Here is a 20,218-nt window from a genome sequence, read left to right on the forward strand (position 1 = left end):
TAAACCAGCAGCAAACCAGCCCAGATCTTCACTTTTCCCAAAAATAATATCCTCTGTTTCACTAAATCAAATCATGGCTTACCTTGATTTGTTTATTTCCTTTGTCCAGGGGGGAGGAGGGCTTGTGTGGTTTTTTGGTTTGTTTGGGGTTGTTTTTTGGGTTTTGGGGTTTTTTTGCTTTAATACAAATAGACATTTTAAAGACAACTAAAGAGGGAGAAAGAGATCTTTTTCAGATTGCAGTTGAATCTTTCTGGAAGATTTAATCTCTTGTAATGTCCTTAACTCTGCCAGCACAACTAAAAACCACCAATTCTCCACATTACAGCCCTGAAAACATTTTTTGTTTATTTCTTTAGTCTCCAGACATTTGGATATTTACAAAAATTAACTGAATCTCAAGTTTCCAAGAACAAATTTTATCTTATCAAACCAGGTGGGAATCAAGTTAAAGGCCACAGGGAAATGACTGACCAGATACAACCTGTGAATGCTGCATTAGCCACAAAGACTCTTGGGACTGAAACCCTACCATTACTTAAGAAAAGAGAGGATTCATCCAATTTTCTGATTATATATTAGTGAGCTAATGGACATGGTGTATCAGGAGACAAAATAACAGACATTTGCTGTACTTTCTGAACAGAATGAAATGAACCATGAGATGTTTTGCCTTCTGCATCTTCAGCCAGTCAATGCCAGGAATGGCACAGCCCCAGCTTAAATGCCTAGTCCAGGTTCTTTCCATGCTCCCTTTTGCTTTCCCTCAGTAGCAGAGCTTCCCTAGCCCTGGTGCATGCAGTTGGAAATAGTTAAGCAGTAACATATAAGCAGAATGTGTAATAGAAGGATATAACTACAAGTCAAATGTTGGGCATGCAGATGTTCTATAGCTGAGAGCTACTAGAATGCCTTTTTGTTTTAAAATTGTTTAAACTCAGTAAGCTTCATCACCAAAATTAATACCTGCTGTTTGTGCTGCAGCAGACAATACAAACTACTTAGCACAGTGATAATCACCAGCTCAGCTGAGTATCTGAGGCCTTACTGCACCTGCTTCTCTACCACTAACACAAGTTTCAGAACTAAATTACATCTCAGGCAAACCCACATCATCACACGAAGCAAACACTGCAGAGCAACTCAAACAACTCAAACAACAAACACATGAGACATCAAGGTACCAGGTACTCATAAAATATGCAGGGAGAGTTGCAACTGCAAAGAGCTTACAGGATAAAGCTGACCTGTGCTTATTTTGTACTGTAAATTTGCTTCCTAATTTTGCCTTGAAATGTTGCTGCAAACAACCTCCACCTATATTTGAAAAGCCACAGAATTCTGTCACTTACTGCTGCACAGCACACAATTAGAGCACTGTAATTGTCACAGGAAGGTGGCATTTAGAAGCCAGTATCACATCACAATGAACATGAGGAAAATGACTGGAATCACAGCAAACATGAGATGAAGGGGATGAAGCCAGATCCACAAAAAGAAGCAATATGTTGAAATAGGGACTTCAGCTGTGATGCTTAGGTACAGGAGACGGGAAAGATGATCAAAGCCCTCCAACAGATTCCCATTAGTAAAAATATCAGCAGCAAGGAAGCTCTGGCTGCACACAAAAGCAGAAGTCCACGTTGGCAGGATGGGCAGCTGGCACTGCTCCAGAGCCCACGCCTGATCAATATTCTCTCAGCAGATACTCCAGTTCTGTCTGCAGAGGGGACCAGTGACCTTAACACACATCTCTAGAAATAACTTCTACTCAGTACACACAGACTAATGTCTTCTCCTCTTGTTCAAAAAAGAAAAGAGCAACTGCAGCTCCATCTGCAAAAGGAAGTGTCAGAACGTTCCAGGCTATGATTCCAGCCTGGGAATGCTAATTAAATACAGATTATCCTGCAGTGAAGTCAGATATTTTAGAAACCTTGAGTTTAAAAGAGTACAAATCAGCCCTTAGAATTAGCTATTTGCTTAATTTTCCCATTTTTCCCCTCATTCTACTGTGGTATTACACTATTAGGAATGATATTTTAAACATCTAAGTCTCACAAATTCCATTTTAGGAGTGAGATGCTCTGAGTTCAGCACTGCAATGCCCAGCATTAGCACACCTGCACTTCTGTGTTGAACTGCCTTGAGAAAGTTCCCACTCACAACTCACCATATTGAATTAATTTCCTTTCCAGATCAGCCCTTTAGGAACTCACCCTCAGTGCTCTCACCATGATCTGGGTTTTTCTGTGCACTGTTCCTGGCCCTTCTCAGCCCTACTGCTGCACAGGGAAGCTCCCAGTCCAAACCCAACATTTTTACCTTTGGATCAGCAGTCAGCAGTTTGAATGCTTGATAGACTTGTGCTTCCTTCACACCTCCACCCAGATCCAAGAAGTTGGCTGGCTTTCCACCATTCAGGGATATTATATCACATGTTGCCATTGCCAGTCCAGCTCCATTGACTGTAATTGCAAACATCAAAGTGCTTAGAATTCACATAGATGAGATTTGTGAAAAGGCTTCAAATGTATCAGCACAAGCCCAGAACATGGCTCAACATGCTACACAGCTAGTTCTAAATACTAAATTCAAGGACATCCAATATAGCAAATCATTCAAAATCTGGTGCAAACACACCAACATTTAGGTTTTTTAAGCTTAAATGTGCACTTTCCCTTAAGTACCTACGAGCACTGGAATAATAATTGTGGCAATACAGAACTTCTGATTTTATTAAAAATAAAGAGACATAAAAACTTCTGGCAATAGTGATGTGAAGGACAAATTGACCTTTTAAGCTCCTCTCCCATCACTCTTATAGCAGTGGATGCTTTGTATTACTGTATCACACGTAACTCATTTTGGGGACAGACCTCAGATGTTCCTGAAAGATCTTATTTCAGATTTGCACTAGTCTAGAAGCATTTCCATGGACAGGAAGATCTAAACTGGGAAAAGTGATGAGAATTATGTGTCCCTTTTATGTTGCCCCTATTGGACAAATGCTCCTCTGTTACCCAGAATACAGACCACTAAAAAAACAACATAATGTTGGCAATTATTATTTGGGTTCTGGGATCTTTTGGTTGGTTTTTTTTTTTTTTTTTTTTTTTTTTTTTGTTTTTTTTTTTATTCTGGGATCTTTTGGTTGGTTGTTTTTTGGTTTTTTTTTTTTTGTTTTTTTTTTTTTTTTTTTTTGTGGTTTTTTGTTTGTTTGTTTGTTTGTTTTTTTAATTGAGATTGAAGTTTCACTGTCAATTCCTGAATCAACTGCAACACATTATCAGAATCTTCTAGATTTGCCAATATATCTCAGCCAATATAAGTGCTGGGCATTTTCTCATCAAGTAAAAAAAAAATTACCTAATTCAATTAGATTAATAATAAAATGTTGTATTGGCTAAAAGAATTTGTACAAAATGAAAATTATTTACAGCACGACTGATTTCTCTACTTATCTCTTCCAAACAGCAGAGTAATTTCTGTTCTATAGAAACTTCAGGAAAATAAAATCCTGTCATTTCCAAGCAGATCCTTTAGCAGCTTTCCTTAAAGGGAAATGGAGTTTAATATTCAATTGTGACTGGGAATGGCACATTTATACAAACTTAGTTTTCAAGTGCCTTTTAATTAACACACTCTTATTTTTTAAAATTAATGATTAGGTTCTGATGACTTTTCTTGTTTTGTTTTAATTACTGGAAAGACCAATTACATCAGGTTAAAAAGTCAGAAATGGAGTTTTTAAGGCTTAGCCTGCCTTCCCTCTACACCACTGCTTGTGTGCTGTGGCCATCACCACAGTTTGCACACAATTTTAATTTCATTCCTGCAAGAACTTGTGGAAGGACAGACAAAACTGCGGAAACACTCAGTAAAACAGACTAGAATTCTGTAAAGGGTGACCTGAGTGTCAGATGTAAACAAAGTCTATACACTGAACAAGTGTAAATCTGTTTTCAAATGTCTTCTGGATGTATTTGTTCTTACCAAAGCAAGCAATGTTTCCATCCAGTCCTATATATTTTAAGTCATATTTGGCAGCTTCATTCTCTATGGGCTCATTTTCAGACTTGTCATCCATGGCAAATATTTCTTTTTGCCTAAATTCTGCGTTGTCATCAAAGTTTATCTTGGCATCGAAGCAAACAACTGGAGAGAAAATAAAACAACACCCAGGAATTTAGAGTTTACAGTCAGCCAGAGCTTCTGAAATATTGCAGCTCCTCCAGCAGCGAGGGGGAGGCTGCTTTGGGAATTTGGGAATCCAACACAGGAGCAGCTGAAGTTCCAGCACTGAGTGCAGCAGGAAAGGACAGGTTTTCCATGAATCTTCCACTGAGAAAAGGCACAGCACGATCTCCACAGCACACAGGAAGATCTTCTGTGTTTGCTACAGACAAAGCTCCTGGATGTTATGAGGGCAGTTTTTGTGATTTGGACAGTTGGGCTGCAGCAGTGACACAGGAGAGTTTACCTTCCATATTTTGAAAGAACAACAGATATAACAGGTAACACCAACCCAAAGCTATGCAGTCATTCAGAGTTGAGCAACACAAAATGCTTTCCTTAGCCATATTTTTAATTTCTGATATTATTAACTATACATGCATTATTTCATTAAAGACCTTAAAAACCTGATGCTGAATATGTTAAAATGACCAAAAGATTACTTTTAAATAAAGAAAATTAGGAAAGTAAATACAAACCTTCTCACTGATATCAACATCCACTATGTTTGTAAAAACAAATTAAGAAGTTGCTAAATTTGACTACATGAAATAAAAGATACAAAGGACTGTCTAGAAGCCCCAATATTCACATAAACACAGCAGCAGCAGAAATGCCTGTAGAGTGTTATTTGCCTATTTTCTGACTCATTATTTCTATGGGTTTGCATAGGCAAATGCCTCATTAGATTAAAATGTTCTAAGTAAATGTAAGACTATATACTTATCATATTACTATGCAAGTAATTTCCCTTGTACTATGTTCAGATTATAATTACTGACTTAAGCATAATTGATTTCTCAAGACAAACCAATCAAATCTAAGTGCTTTAAATGCTGTGTCCACAAAAATCTAATAGTTTTTCTATCTGCTGGTGTTTTTATTCACATTGCCATTGGGACATGTCCATGGTACCTGTGCATGTGTTCATGAGCATTGCACACATCTGGAGGTCAATGGCAATTAAGAGAATTTCAGTCTGATGGAAATGTAACTCTGTAACTCTGTTCAATATACAGTTTCTTAACTTAGGAAAAAAAGCTAAGGAAACAGCAAATAAAACATTTACACAAGTAGGAGAGTCTCAGCTGTATATCTTGATTTGCATTGGGTTTTCTTGTTTGGGTTTTTTGATGTTGATTTTTTTTTACATTTGACTTGTAACTGATAACAGATTAAATTAAAGCTATCAAATTTCACTTCAGTGAGTGCAGTTTCAGAAAATTGTTAATGGGTGTGTATAATAAATCTCTTGGAAGAGTCCAGATCTTGCCTGGTCAATCTTCATGTGGGAATGTGTCAAAAGCAGAAATATCTGCAGCTCGTAACATACTTCTAATGCACTAGAGCTGCTTTAATTATTTTTTTAGCAATTAAATAAGATAATTTTTCTTCTTCAAGCTTTCAGGTGCTTAAATTGCTAAACCCACTCAAAGCTAGAGTACAACTGCAGTTTCAGAGTTGTTTACCTTACACACAAACATCCTCCATATCACATTAATAGAAACTCATTTCTACAGAACATTCATCTTTAATAAAAGCCATGCTGTACAAAGTAGCAGCAAAAACATGTATTAATATTTATCAAACCATTTTCAGTATCAAAAGCACATTGTTACATGTATGATAAGATTATACAAATGGATTTTTCTTCCAAACAAATATCAAAGAATGCTCCAACACTTATATTCATGAAGTACTGCTGTTGTTTTTGTTAGTAGTGTAGGATTTTTGTCATCTGCCAATACAACAGTTTACAATGAGAGCAACCAAAAACAAACAACAACAAAAAAGAGAAGTTTCAGGCTTCTGACCCATTAGTGTTAACAAATAATTTGCTAGGATATTAAACAAGGAAATACATACAACGTGATGAAAATCAACATAGGGGATAAACACAAAACACAGCAAGAAGTAAATCCATCTTATCCATTACTTTGACAAGAATCATGAGCTTCATACAGAGACTTATATTTTATCATTAGGAAGAGCTGCATTAAGCTACTCAAATGTTCTTCCATTTGTTTTATCTTTATTCTTCTTTAAAGACATTTCAGTTGGAGAAACTGCTAGAAAAAAAAAAGGAATAAGCACAGGAAGACTCCTGTGCATTTCTGTGTGCAAGAAGCCTTTCACAGCTTGAAACCCACTCTGTTTCTGCTCCTCAGCTTCCTGGATGCAAACCACATGGGGAAAAACCTCAGAGAAAAGAGCACAAAATCTCCTACCATGCCTCAGATTAATAAAATAAATATGCACAGCCATTCCAGGAGAGCTAACTTGGTAAACTTATCCAAATCTTTATTTCCACAAAGCCACCTTGCAGAACTCCAGCAATGATCCAGCAAGGTGAGTGCCACCACGGCTCTTTCCAATCTTCAAGGACCACATTTTATTTCCTCTCATTGCTTTCTGTCCTCTCCCCACATGCCTCTTCCTGCACACCAATTTCCCCTCTTGGCACACATCAAATAAGTCTTCAGCACCTCAGTGAAATGGAAGAGTGAGGAGGTAACTGTGATTCCCCTGGATCAGCCCTACCCTATTTTAATATCCCACAGGCACCTTTAGTTCCTCTGCTCTTCACCTTTGTCCAAGTCACTTGGACAAAAATACCAAATGGAAGGAAAGGTTTCAGCTGGAATACCAACTGTTGTAATGAGGTGACAGCTAATTCAGCTCCTCAGTTTTACCCTGCCCCTCCTCAGCCCTGTAGTCATGGTGCAGGAAGATCAATGACCCTTTTACTTCCCAAAGGTTGTGGCCAAGTGTCTGTTTCAGCTGAAATTTGTCCTCTGCTCTAGTAGACTGAAGTGTCATGCACTTTAAAATTTTAATTATCCCTATGAATGCAAACACAAAAGAAGAAGTTTCTTTCCACACAATCTCAGTAATTCTAGCAGCATCAACACACACACAAAAAAACCCTTGAAGAACCTCCACAAAACAAAATCATCAAAACCCCAACTTTGAACATGAGCAAAAGAGCAGAAAATGTTCCTGTCTCTCACCAAGCAGAACATGTAGAAGCCAATACTTCCAGTATTTGGATGAAACAACAAAAGGTATTGAAATATAAAATCTGCCATGGGAATATTTACGAATATTGTTTAAATTACATTACAAAATGAAATTAATGCAAAGCTGCTGCTACATCCTTCTATGCAATTTAATTTATAGTTTGCATAAATAACTATAATGCATTCATTTGTTTCCTTCAATTTCTTACCTTGTCCTTCTGGAGTTTCACCAAAGGGATTGACTTCAACCTGAGTGGCATCAATTTTCAAGAAAAGATTATACAGTTTCTTAATTTGATCTGCTGCCTAAATGTGATCAAATGATTTACAATTACCACACAGAAAAATAAAAGGTCATGTTTTCAAGGCAAAGGTAGACCATTATAGATTATTTTTTAAGTATTACATTGCACAGTAATTCTAGATAATTACTGCTTTTATTTCTGTTTTCTTAACCATATTCATATAGTCTCTTACACTGTTATAATGCAGTATTATGATACCGTGTACGATTTGGTAAATATGCATTTAAATATACACAAACTGGAGATTTTCTACAAAATAGACAGTGTAATTACTATGACAATTTTAATTTAGGAAGGGACTGAAGGCACCAGCATAATGAAATGTTCTCTGATACACCAAGATCTGAGTTGCATTCACATCAATCAGTCTAAAGTCAGAAACCACAAAGCAGCTTGTGCACTCTGGCGACTTCAGAAAAAATACCTATTTCTCCTTCCTACATCAGTCTTTTTCTTGAAGAACTTACATTTTTCTTGAAGAACTTACATCTGAAGCATGCTTGTTTACTCATTACAAGATACTCTTGCTTGTTCCCTACTACTCCTCACCATCCATCCCCATGCCTGATTCCGTGGCTGAAGGTATCACCACTGACTACTAATTTCCAAGTCTTTTGTTCTTTTAATATTTTTCCACTAATAGAACTACTTAAAAACAGCAACATGAACGTGTATTAAAAAATCCCTTTGGTTCATTGCACACTGTGAACCTATTAGCTGAAATAAGTTTGCAGATGAAGTGCACTAATAAAGAACCACTCAATTTTTTTCCTCTCATTACTTATCAGCTAACCGAAGTACACAACCCAAAAATACTTGGGACCACTCCTGATAAGTAAAATGAATTAGAATAAGGAAAGTATAAGTCAGCTTTCCCCTACAAGGTCAGTCATGCAAAAGAAAACATTACAAGTGGAAAGACTCAACCCCAATGCCAGCTCTGCCCAGAGAGGTTGTGGAGTCCCAATTCCTGGAAATGTTCCAGGCTAGGCTGGATGGGGTTTTGAGTGATCTGATCTAGGGGAAGGTGCCCCTGCCCAGGGCAGGGTGTTGAAACTGGATGTTCTTTAAGGTCCCTTCAACACAAACCACTCTGTGATTCTGTGATAAGATTCTTTAAAGAGTCACAGCTGGGAAGCAGCAAAAACTCCTTGGGAAGCCTGCCCTCCTCAAGAGTTATCAATTAAAGCATTCTCACTGGGTTTGACTTTAAAAATACCCTATCAGTTGTAAATGTGCAGCAGCTTCCTTGGCACAAACCCTCGGGCTGACAAAGCACCCCAAGAGCACAGGGGGAGGCTCTCTGCAGTGACGCTGGGGAGGCAGCCCCACCAGGAACCCCACACTGGCTCTGGGCCACCTGGAAAGCTGCTGCTGGCACAGTGCTCTGCTGCAATTGCACCAGAACACCAGAATCACTTCACTTTTATTAAGGGCTGCTCCCTCTTTCAGCACCTCTCTGAATCAGGCAGCTTAATGTCAACGCTTCCCTTTCTCAGGGTCTGTAAGAACTGAGCCTCTTCAAGCAGAAAATCCCAGCCTAGAACTAGAGAATGTATAAGTAAATACCAGGATTTGTCTGGATAAAAACTATGTCCCTGTGCTTCAGTAAATTCCTTTCAGTCAACTGCATGAGGAAAGAAATGTATTCCTGCAGCATTATTTAAATGTGTTGTTTAAAAGTCCACACATATTTGCTGTTAATTATTAAGTACCAGAACTCTTCAAGGGTTGAAAGGTTCTACATAATCATTCCTCCTCATTATATATACAGCTAAATCTTCAAATGTGTGTTAATCAACTTAATCATTATGCATTTGTTAATTGCATGTTAGGATAGAAACGAATTAAAACTGTGAATTAAAAATAAAGGAGTTCTACAAAAATTAGTTTCTACTACAGAAAAAAAAACAGGCCAGCTTAAATGAGCTCTCTTCTCTTCTGTCCAAAATGATGCACATAGGCAAATATATACATTCAAAATATATATGTACAGAAAAGAGATACTGAAAATACAACATGCTGTCAGCCTTTTGTTTTTTTGAGTTGAAGAACAAGAAAATTTTAAAAGGTTTCAATCACAAAGCCAGGTACACTTTCATTTGTCCTTATCATAATGGCCAATTTTCAAAACCAGCTCTACCCATGCCATTCACAGAGCTGCAGTGGAATTCCAGTGAAAACAAAGGAATCCCACATGCTGGAACAGCATGTTGCCATCAACTGCTTCAACAACAGGGGACTCACACTTTAAAACCAGAAGGAACTTATTCAAAATGCTAAAGCCTAATGACAATTACATAGGTGCAATTTAGCATTTAGAATGTCAAAATGATCCTGATTTAATGGACACTTGGCCTTTCCTATTGGGAAACATTTAACATGGAGCTGGGCTAAAAAGTCCTCAGCCTACATCCAGGGAGTGGAGTCAAGTTACCTGCTGCTGCAAAGGTCCTTGGAATCCCAAATTTTTTGCCATCTGCAACGCCTGATGATCCTTTATGCCTTCAAAAATATCTATTTCCTCCTGCAACAGTAACATGCATGAGTATAACTAAATATCCAATCAAAATGGAGGTTTATGGCTTCAAAAGGAAAACACTTAGTGCACATGTGCAAATTAGTAATTAAAGCCTGGCTGTTTGCCAAGGCTCCCCGAGACTGAGGCTATAGCAGCTGCCTATAGGGGATGTTATAATTACCACACTGACTATGAAACAGTCCTTCCAAAAAATATAGAATTCTTCAGGGTAGCACGCTGACAAGACAACGTGACACCAGTTTTCACTTTTAATTACTGTACAGATGGCACTGACGAATATTTAGTCTGCTAATTTTTATGACACATTCTGGAATATTTTCAAGGCAATGAGTGTCACTGCCCAGTAACACTGTGAAGTTTATATGATTTTTAAGTGCACATTAAATATTTTTACAATTTTTTGAATAATTATACTTGATAGTATCAATTATTTTCTCAGCTGAATAGCTTGTCTACTTGTTATCTTGCCACAGTAACTTAAAAAATACTTCAGTGTAGTCATCATTAAGAAAGTAATTACAACAGTTGTATTTCAGATGCAAAAGTCTTGCAGGTACAAAAAAATAATTAACAACTCTGTCAATTAGAGAAAAACAGCCACAGAAACAATAAGAATATTGGCATCAACCCACCTGTGAAAAAATGGTGTACCTTCCTGAAAGAGAAACTCACTCATAAAATATTTCAGATGTGAAGTTTAACATATCACATAACAGCCAGATTTAAGATCTTTTTCTAATTGAAAAATTCTAGTAAAATCAGATGTTAAATATGCTTCACTTACTAGATGACAGATATGATCCTGTATCTGATGAAACACTATTTTTATGGATCTTCCTGTCTCCTTTTTACACAGAAGAAGGAAAAATGGGAGGAGAAAGGGGGGGAAATATTATTTTGGATAACTGACAGAGAAAATTGGTGTTATAGAACATTATTCCAATACCTTAAAGATAAGTTCTGGGCTAGTCACTGCAACTTCTTCTATGTCCACACCACCTTGTGGACTGCCAACCATGACAGGTCCATTGCAGGCTCTGTCCATCAGAATTGCAAAGTATGTTTCCCTGGAAATGTCCAGTGCTTCTGCAACCATCACCTAAAAATGGATTGAGGAAAGAAAAGAAAACATCAGTGCTTCTGACTGGTCCTTCTGCTTTGCCTTAAAATGCAGCAGTTTGTTACTTGCTACCCTGAAGAGAAGCATTGGTTTCAGTGCTTTTACTGCAGTATTCCAACCCTGTGAGCTTTTTCACAAGAAATGCTCTCTCCTTAAGTAAGAGATTCCTCTAATGCTGCTCTTCTCACCGGGGCATTCAGTGAGCAAAGTAAACCAGGAACACCTCAGTGCTGGGGTTTTTCCAAGAGTTGCTGCTCTCTCCACATTGCAGACCTCTCTATTACCTTTTTATCCCAATAATTTGAGATAATTCTTGATTATCAGGACAGTAATTCTTATCCCCAGAAAGACTTGAGTCCCAAAGGACTCGGTGTGTAGATCACAGAGACAGAAGGACTGGCATGCTGGTTTTTGGCTGCATCTCACCAGCAGTGCTGCTCCTCACCAGAAAATCCTCAGCCTTAATTTCTCTCTCTTATTCTGACCAAAGGCCACCCAATCCTTATAATCTCTGCACTGAACTCCTGCTCTGCCCAAGTATTTCCTAACAAAATGGGTTTACAGGTAATTCTGCCATCCAGCTTTTTACTTCGAATTTAGAGAGCTGAGCAGATGTGTGTCCTTCAGATACTGGCACAATCTAGAAACACAGATACTTGTTTTTCTATTTATTACAATAAGCTACCGAGCCATTTTGTACCAGTATCTGACAGACACCACAGCACAAAACAGAAAGATGATTCAAACCCCATGTTTGGAATCTACAAACACCACATTAAAAGTGTTAGAAATTGGCCATATAAAGTCTTTGCTACAATTTTTTCCCTCCTCCCAAAAAACAAGGTCCTTTCCATTTTAGTATTACAATAACTGTACCTTCCTCCTGATCTGAACTGTTTTTGCAATAGTTTAACAATAGCTATCAAAGCAATTTCAGAGACTGAGTAGTTTTACACTTGCAAAGGACTCAAAAAACTGTTTCGCTATAAGAATACTAAATTTTTGAAAACATTCTTAATTTTAGGAAAAAAATCTGCAAATGATGATTAATAATTGTTTCCTGTGATCATAACAGATGCCATAATCAAAGTTGCAAAGACTGTAGTTCTGCTCTGCACTACAGTTTTGCTTTTCAATCTGAAAGTGAAGCAGCCACCTCTGCAATTTAATTAGCATTACATTCTTCCTTGAGAGCTACTATTTCCCAGCTTTCACTGGAAGTGGTAGAAATCAGGACAATCATTTCCCAAATATCAATATAATTATGCAGGATTAAGTGGCAACATCTTTCTAACAAGGTCTCTTTCTGAAGTGAGCTTCGAATAATGACTGCAGACAATGATCATCACTGAATATACCACAAGGAGAAATTAATTCTCTCAGTCAGCAGATCCAAGAGGCATTTTCATACCTGCAGCCTTAAAACTCTGCCTACCTGGCACTAGGTGCTCCATTAAAAGAGTATTCCTGGGGTTTTCATAGTTCAAGGACTATAAACAAGAAAGATGTACTACACTTTCACCCAAGTCACATTTTTGACAGTCTGTTCTAGAGTACATAAGAAAGATTGTAGGGACTTTCTGCCAGGCAGTAGGTATTAGAGAAAAGAGGGAAAAAATGTATGATACAAGGAATCAAATAAAGCCATCACTGCTCAGAATTGAAGGAAATATGAAATTTCTTTATGGTGTTTTTTACTTGGAAGAAATTTACTTTGTAGTAATTTTGTTTCCTTCTACTTTTACCTCACTTTATTCACACAACATAGGGGGATGTAAAGGAATAGTTCAAATAAGCGACTGTTCAAAAGGAAATTAAAGAAAGCAGGGTGAAGGAGAGAACCAAGAATGCACAAAACTACTGTACTACTTAAAAGCATCTGCCTATTTTAGTCTACTACAGAGGGATGCTAAAAGACAACTTCAGAGACATAGCTTGGCTACCTGCCAAGATCTGTCAAATTAACAAGCAAGGGCAGGGAAAGCATCCTTGATTTGCTACTATTTTTACCTGCATCCATGTTTCCACCTTCTTACATATCCTGCATCAATGTATCTGAAAAATGTGAGTCAGTTGCTTTAGACATAAGTCAGATAAAACCAACTGGTCCTTCTGGATCTTGTCAGAGCTGTTCAGTTTCCACAGAGCTCAGGGTCAGGGCCAGACTTAGGATGGGAATACACTCAACAAGTTTTGAGGAATACATTTGCAAGCACAGCAGGTGGAACTAACATTATTAAATCAAGTATCTTCAACTGAGACTTCCAGCCAGAGTGATTGTCCTCACTGCTGCTAATTAACAATGTCAACATCATCAGATACTTTTCTGTCTTAATTCACAAAACTACTGAGAGTCTACTTTGCAGTAGGCAACCTTAGAGTAAAAACTGTCAGATTGTGAAATATCTCTAATTCCTCCCAACAAAATAACTTTCCTTCACCATCCTCCCTGTTTGATGCAGAGCAAAGCCAGGGAAATTGGTGTTCCAGGTCTTTAAATATCATTTAAGTCTACCTATCACTCACATGACAGAACTAATGCAAACACATTGATGAACAGTTAAGAACAGTGAAATTGAATCTACAGACTGTTGACTGTTCTCACATTTTGTCTGTTTTGCTTTTGATAAAGAATATGACACATCATTATCTGTTGACCATATCATATTTATATTTAAAATATCTTTTATTTATATTTAAAATCAGTTTTCATTAAAACTTTCTGACAACTTGAAGCTTTGCTTCTCTGGAACAAATCGTTACCTAAAAGTTTAAGTCACACATCTAATGTCACGAGGGTAACTTTAACAGCTTTTCTTAAACAGAATCAAATATGCAAAGTGTTCATTCTGTTATTGCTCAGAGAGAAAAACACAGGTAGTGAATTCTCAGGTTGTCACGATAAGAGAAGACTGTCATCACAGATAGCCAGGCTCTCCAAATTCCAAATGCCATAAGAGGATTTTATGTAAACTCACAAAACAGGTTCCAAGTTATGAGGGAATTGAAGAGATTGCTATTAATTTGAGAAACATCAATCTGAACAGGCACAAACACATTTTAAATTCTGCAGCAGGTGCACAAGCTGACAAAGAAAGCTGAAACCATCATTTTCTGTTTCATAATTATTCTAATTGTAGAAAATGTCTACCTTTTATACCTTCCTTACAAATAGATGTAGAAGGTACGTGACTTCCACTCCCTGACTTGACACTCACTCATTGATTGCCTCACAAAAAGTGACATAATAAATATTTTCCTTCTGAAAAATAATTTTTTTTAAACATAGGAGTATTTTAAACCACTCAAGCTTTCCAGAACACCAAAAAGTTTAAAAAGCACAAGTCCTTTTCTCTCTGAAATGCTATTTTCCTTAAGTACGTGTAGAACACAAACTCTTCCATACATGCAGAGAGAAAGTACATGCCTTGAAATAGAAAAATGCCAGTGATTTGTTCTCACCTTCCCCACTGCCCTCAGCAAGCCCAAAGAGTCTGCCTGGCATTTTCAGAGCATTATATTCCCACTGCATTAAATGATATCTCAGACTTAGCTAAATTTATATGTTTAATAACATTACTGTAGTTTGCCCCTTGATTAAAATGTCAGTGTTTGATTTTGCAGTCCTGACACCACAAACCTTGGAGCCTCAGCTCCTCTAACTACCTTTAATTCTCCAATGTGAGCTAACCTTGTAAATGAGAAATTCTTTTCAAACAGACATCATTCTGCTGGGAAACAGTTTTTTGATGAAGTAGTGCATAATTTTAAGCATGCTTTCTTCACTATCAAATAAGCATAACATTGGGTAAACTGAATTAATTTAAAGCAGGGTGTATGCTCTTACCATTAATTACTAAGAATCAAGAACTCAATACCAAAAAAATCTAAAACATACTAGTTAAAAGCCAACATACTTTTAAAAGCCAACTCTGTAATCAGGATGAAAGTCGATGAGCAAATCATCAACTTCTCCCAGTGAAAGGCATCAAACTTTACCATGGATCAGCATTAAAATACCAGTTTCCCTGGAACTCTATAGCAAAGGAAAATACACAGTCACTCAAGGCTGTGCACAATACTGTACCACCAAAATAAATATCTGAAGTTCAGTAGTGCAAACTTCACCTTAAACTTCACCTCTGCACCAGCTGCTTGGTCCTGCCCACTGCTCATTCACACAAAAAACATGTGGAGGAGGAGAAAGGAACCTCAAGTCAAATATTCTATAGCTACATGGCACAAAAGTCATCTAAATATAAATCCTTTGAATAATCCATGTCAAAACCCACCCAACACCCATACCCTTCTTCCACTTCTATCAATTTCAAAGAAAATTTGAAGTTCCTGTTCCATAACTGAATCTGTCAATGATGAACAGGTTTGCATGCTGACAAAAAAGTGGAATTTCTGTATGGATGTATTCAAGGCAGACCAACTAGGGCAAAAATAATAAAAACAAAGAACTTATAAAAGAAAGCTGCTTTTACAATGCTAATTTTCCCAAGCAGAGTGCCTTAATAATGAAAAGGTATATCCTGTCTTATATCCTTAGTATTATCAGGATCTCTGACAGACATGCCTTAATGGTAATACTGAGCCTCCTATTTTAATATAGAGTATTTCTTTTTAAGAACAGCTCTGAGGATTGGATGGAAGTCTGCTCTCCTTGCTCCCCAAGAGAAGAACTGCCTGAACACCTTCCTCCACCCTCATTAGACAGGATCTTTCCAGACAGGTGTTCCTTCCCCTTCTATGCTAATACACCAAGCTGTTCACAGGATATTAAATGTGAACTGCAGCTCCTTCAGCTCATGCCAAATTATTTCCTGGCATCAGACAAAGTGTGGCTCTTGACTACTTACCTGTATGAGGATTCTTGCTCAGTCAAACAAAGCAAGAGATAAAAACAGATCCTGGCTGTTGCCAGGATTTCCTGACTCAGAATTTTACTAATTTGAAGGAGATTCTTTGCTTCTCTTATTTAGGCCAAAAAAGAGCAAATAATTTATGCTGAAGTGAATGTTGGTGCCTTGCAGAAAGCACCATCCTTGGAAAATTAACTCCCATGTTCACCTGGTACCTCAACCACTACCATGAACGTATTTTAGTGTGTATCTGCAACAAGTAGAAAGAATCTACTGTTGAGACACCTTTTTTCAATTGAGAAAAAATCTCATGCAAACCTTTCAATACTTACAGGGGCACACAATAAAGATGGGGACAAACTTTTTAGTAGGGCCTGTTGCAATAAGTCAAGGTGGTTCTAAACTAAAGATAGGTTTTGACTACATATAAGAAAGATTTTTTTTTACAATGAGGGCAGTGAGGCACTGGCACAGGTTGCCCAGAGCAGTGGTGGATGCCCCATCCCTGGAAAAATTCAAGGCCAGGTTGGATGGGGCTCTGAACAGCCTGACCTGGTTGAAGATGCTCCTGCTCATTGCAGGGGGTTGGACTGAAGGAATTTTAAAGATTCCTTTCAACTCAAACCATTCTGTGATTAATCTGTCACTCTGTTAAGACTCTCCCAAATCTGAGGGTGACTGAAGTACAGATAATGTTATTACTACAGGGAACCATGTATCCACTGTTTCTGTAAGCAGAATGTCAATAAGCATGTACAGCTAATGCCATAGTGCAGTTCTATCACCATTTAGTATGTATTTGACAGAAGATAAACCTGTGACAAAGGATTCCTTTCAATATACATTGAGAAATCAATTTATTTTTCCATCAGTGGGTATGCCAAAATTGATAAACAAAATATTTACACAAACTGAAGAAGTAACATTTTGGGTTTTTTTAAAATCAATTAGATGTGATCAATCAGGAACTGGATAAGGACTGAAAAAAAATCTATGTTGTACATCCCAGCTTATTAATGCAAAATTGCAGCTTAACATAGTTTTCAACTTTCAAGAGGCCAAATTCTTACCTTTTTAACTGTCACACCATCCTTTGGAGTTTGCTTGGTTGACAGATTGTACCCAATCATCTGTTTAGCAAGCTGTTCAACAGTCTTAGGGCTATAAACAAAGGAAAAATGTTAGTTTACTGAAAAATATTAAAAGAAACAGTCCATAGCAATTGTAAACAGCCTAAGTATTATACAAGGAGCAATTTATTTATGGGTTTTTTCCAGTGGAAAGTACTTACTCTTTAGTTAGATGAACTCCTCCTTTCAATCCACTGTTGAAAATACCTTTCCCTCTCCCTCCAGCCAGAATCTGTGCCTTCAGAACAATTTCCTTTGCCTCTGAAAAAGAAAAACATATTGCAATTCTGTGGTTTGTCAATTATTGAACTTGGTAGTATGAGATCAAAAAGCATTTCCAAATTGGACTCTTAAACCAACAAGAAGTTGTCTATAACTAGTGAGCAACAAAACAAGAGTAAATTCATCACTTCTATAAAGCAACCCTGCAAAAAAAGAATTGCTTAAGGAAGTTAAGGGATATACAGCTTATCAGAAGGATAAATAAGTCATTGTGGAGATCAGAACCATGCTGTTAATGCTCCATGGCCTGCAGAACAAACCACACAACCAGCCCAGCTCCATGGCTCACACACTGACACAGTTTTTAAACATAAATAAAATCATATTTTGTCTTGAATGCACAACAAAACAGTGTTCATCAATGGAAATAAATTCCATTCCTTGCTCTGAACACATGGAAGGAAGTGCATGGATGAGGTTCTTAAAGAAGAAATTCCAGTGTCCAAAGGGCAGGTGAGTGCAGAGCAAGGGCAGGAGCTGTGAAATGAAAACATTTCTTCTGTCTGTGAGGCATCACCTGGATCTTTGGCAATTTGAGTGTAACAGCCTCAGTAACACCAAAGTGCAGCAAGACAGTGACAAAAGCAATTGCACCACGTCCTACATTCCAAACAAAAGCAATCCTGACATCCTTACAGAGTCAAACAGGGGGGAAAAGGGGAAAGAAAACAACCAACCAAACCAAACCATCACTCATCATTCTGCAGCTCCACATCACAGCAAAATTCCTGAACCCTGAACCCAGGTGCCTTTAAGATGTTTATTAACACCAACTACTGCCACTTTGCACATTTATCATAATAATGCTGGGTGCTGCCAAGTCTGAGACCCTAATATGACCAGATTACTAAATGTGCCCAGAAAAGGCTCATTGTTATCCTCTCCAGCAGTCTGGGGAAATCTCTGATTTCAGTGCTGTTTGGATTAGGTCACACCTTGGACAATAATATTTTATCTAAGTATCAAGTAAACATGAGAACTTGTTGTTAAATCGACAGATTTACTGTTTAATTGGCACAGGGGATACAGATACTTTCAATCAAACACATACAGGCTTTCTAGGCTGTAAAAACATTTTAAAGATTATTAAATATAAGTTTTGAGGTGCAGCAATTTTTGGTGCAGGCAAGCTCTGACACAGCATCATTTCAAGGTGCCTGTATAATAAATTTCAGCAGCTACAAAAAAAAGTTGTACCTTAGCATAGGATAAATATTATTAAACAAATATTCTATTTAACACAGGTATTTTACTTCAACACAGTAGTAGTTACTATTACTATTAATAATTATTTTTTAACACAGATACTGTACAAAGAAATGCTTAATTTCTAAGCTTTTTGAGGATAAAATCTCTCCATGTACTTATCCATTCAGTAACATTTGACATATATCACTCTGAACTTTAAAAGCATTCTCCTTGAAAATATTTCATGCATTCCAATATATTCATGTTCTGGGCTCTCTATTACTCATGCCACTACAGGGCAGATAACAAGGAAATTTAAATGCAACAAAAAGTTTTATCTCAAATGTTTCGTAAGCACACAAATTAAGATGAATTAAAACTATAAATCACTTTTCAACCTGCAGAAGCAAACTCTAAAAATCACAGTAGCTGCTGTGATAAAGAATCTAATATGGTATTGTTAATAGATGATGTAAGCATTTAATTAAATCAATTTCAGCTTCCAACCACCTCAACAATGTGAGCTTTGACTGTCAGTGATGGGTGGTATCAGTTCTGGAGTGATCATCACCCTCATTCCCAACCACCACCTTCCACAAGCACCAATTATCTCCACTGGGCTCCAAGAAACAAAGTCGGAGAAAGGAATTAATGTGTACATTTTTATAATCCACCAGAGGACTATCAAGGCAATAGAGTAACTCCAGAAAAACAACTATCAAACCCATAAACAAACAGACACAAAAGTGAGCACAGCCACGTAAAGATCAGACCTGAAAAACCAAACAATGCAGCAGCTCAGCAGAGCACAGTACAGCAGGCTCTTCATGCCCTGCAGAACACCAACAGGAAGCAATTTAATTCCATAATTATTTGCCCAAACTCTCTAAAATGAAATAAACCATCCAGATCTCATTTTTCTAGGCTTGATCATTCAGTGCTTACCAAGCTGATTCACTACTTAATGTCACCATCTTATTCAAAGAGGTGATTTCTAGAAATGCCCACACAGTTTTTGTTTGTTCCTGTCTGAATTCCCACATTATGTTATGAAAGACTATGCCAAAACAAAAATGTGGGATTAGCCAGAATATTTGAAGTCATTCACCTTCACCTGCAGGTTTAAGGAAAAAAAATATTAAAAAGGTACCTAAAGTCAGTGTTAAACCCATGCAAACCAGAAAGGTGTAACTAATTTCTATTTATACCCTTCCAAACTGTTCTAGTAACACAGGAAAAATGTTTAAGCAGAACTGTGTAGTTACATATAAAGGATTTGAAGAAAACCTATCACAAACAACATGTCTTTACACCACCTTAAAGTACAGTACAACATTTTCAACAGCATTAAGGCTTCAACCAACTTCTGTGTATGGCCATTGACTGACCAGCCTTGTGCAAATTAAAACACAAAAACAAACACAAAAACTCCAAAGAAAACCAAATAAAAAACCAGCCTGCTTCTTAAGTGCACATATGTGGATTTTTAGTCACACATTTATAATTTTCTTTATTATTACAAACAAT

The 20,218-nt window shown here is 37.3% G+C and overlaps 1 protein-coding gene across 1 annotated transcript in view; it reads right to left on the reverse strand.

Moving 5' to 3' along the window:
- Window positions 1-20,218, reverse strand: part of SUCLG2 (succinate-CoA ligase GDP-forming subunit beta) — a 105,230-nt gene that overhangs the window by 40,652 nt on the left and 44,360 nt on the right. The window contains exons 3-9 of the mRNA XM_039734373.1: window positions 17,383-17,482; window positions 17,162-17,252; window positions 11,050-11,202; window positions 9,999-10,088; window positions 7,466-7,562; window positions 3,997-4,158; window positions 2,326-2,468 (exon numbers count right to left, since the gene is read on the reverse strand). Coding sequence (XP_039590307.1) covers window positions 2,326-2,468; window positions 3,997-4,158; window positions 7,466-7,562; window positions 9,999-10,088; window positions 11,050-11,202; window positions 17,162-17,252; window positions 17,383-17,482 — 836 coding nt within the window. The remainder of the gene's footprint in view (window positions 1-2,325; window positions 2,469-3,996; window positions 4,159-7,465; window positions 7,563-9,998; window positions 10,089-11,049; window positions 11,203-17,161; window positions 17,253-17,382; window positions 17,483-20,218) is intronic.

This window comes from Passer montanus, unplaced genomic scaffold (assembly GCF_014805655.1).
Source record: "Passer montanus isolate IOZ18808 unplaced genomic scaffold, ASM1480565v1 scaffold9, whole genome shotgun sequence".
NCBI lineage: Eukaryota > Metazoa > Chordata > Aves > Passeriformes > Passeridae > Passer > Passer montanus.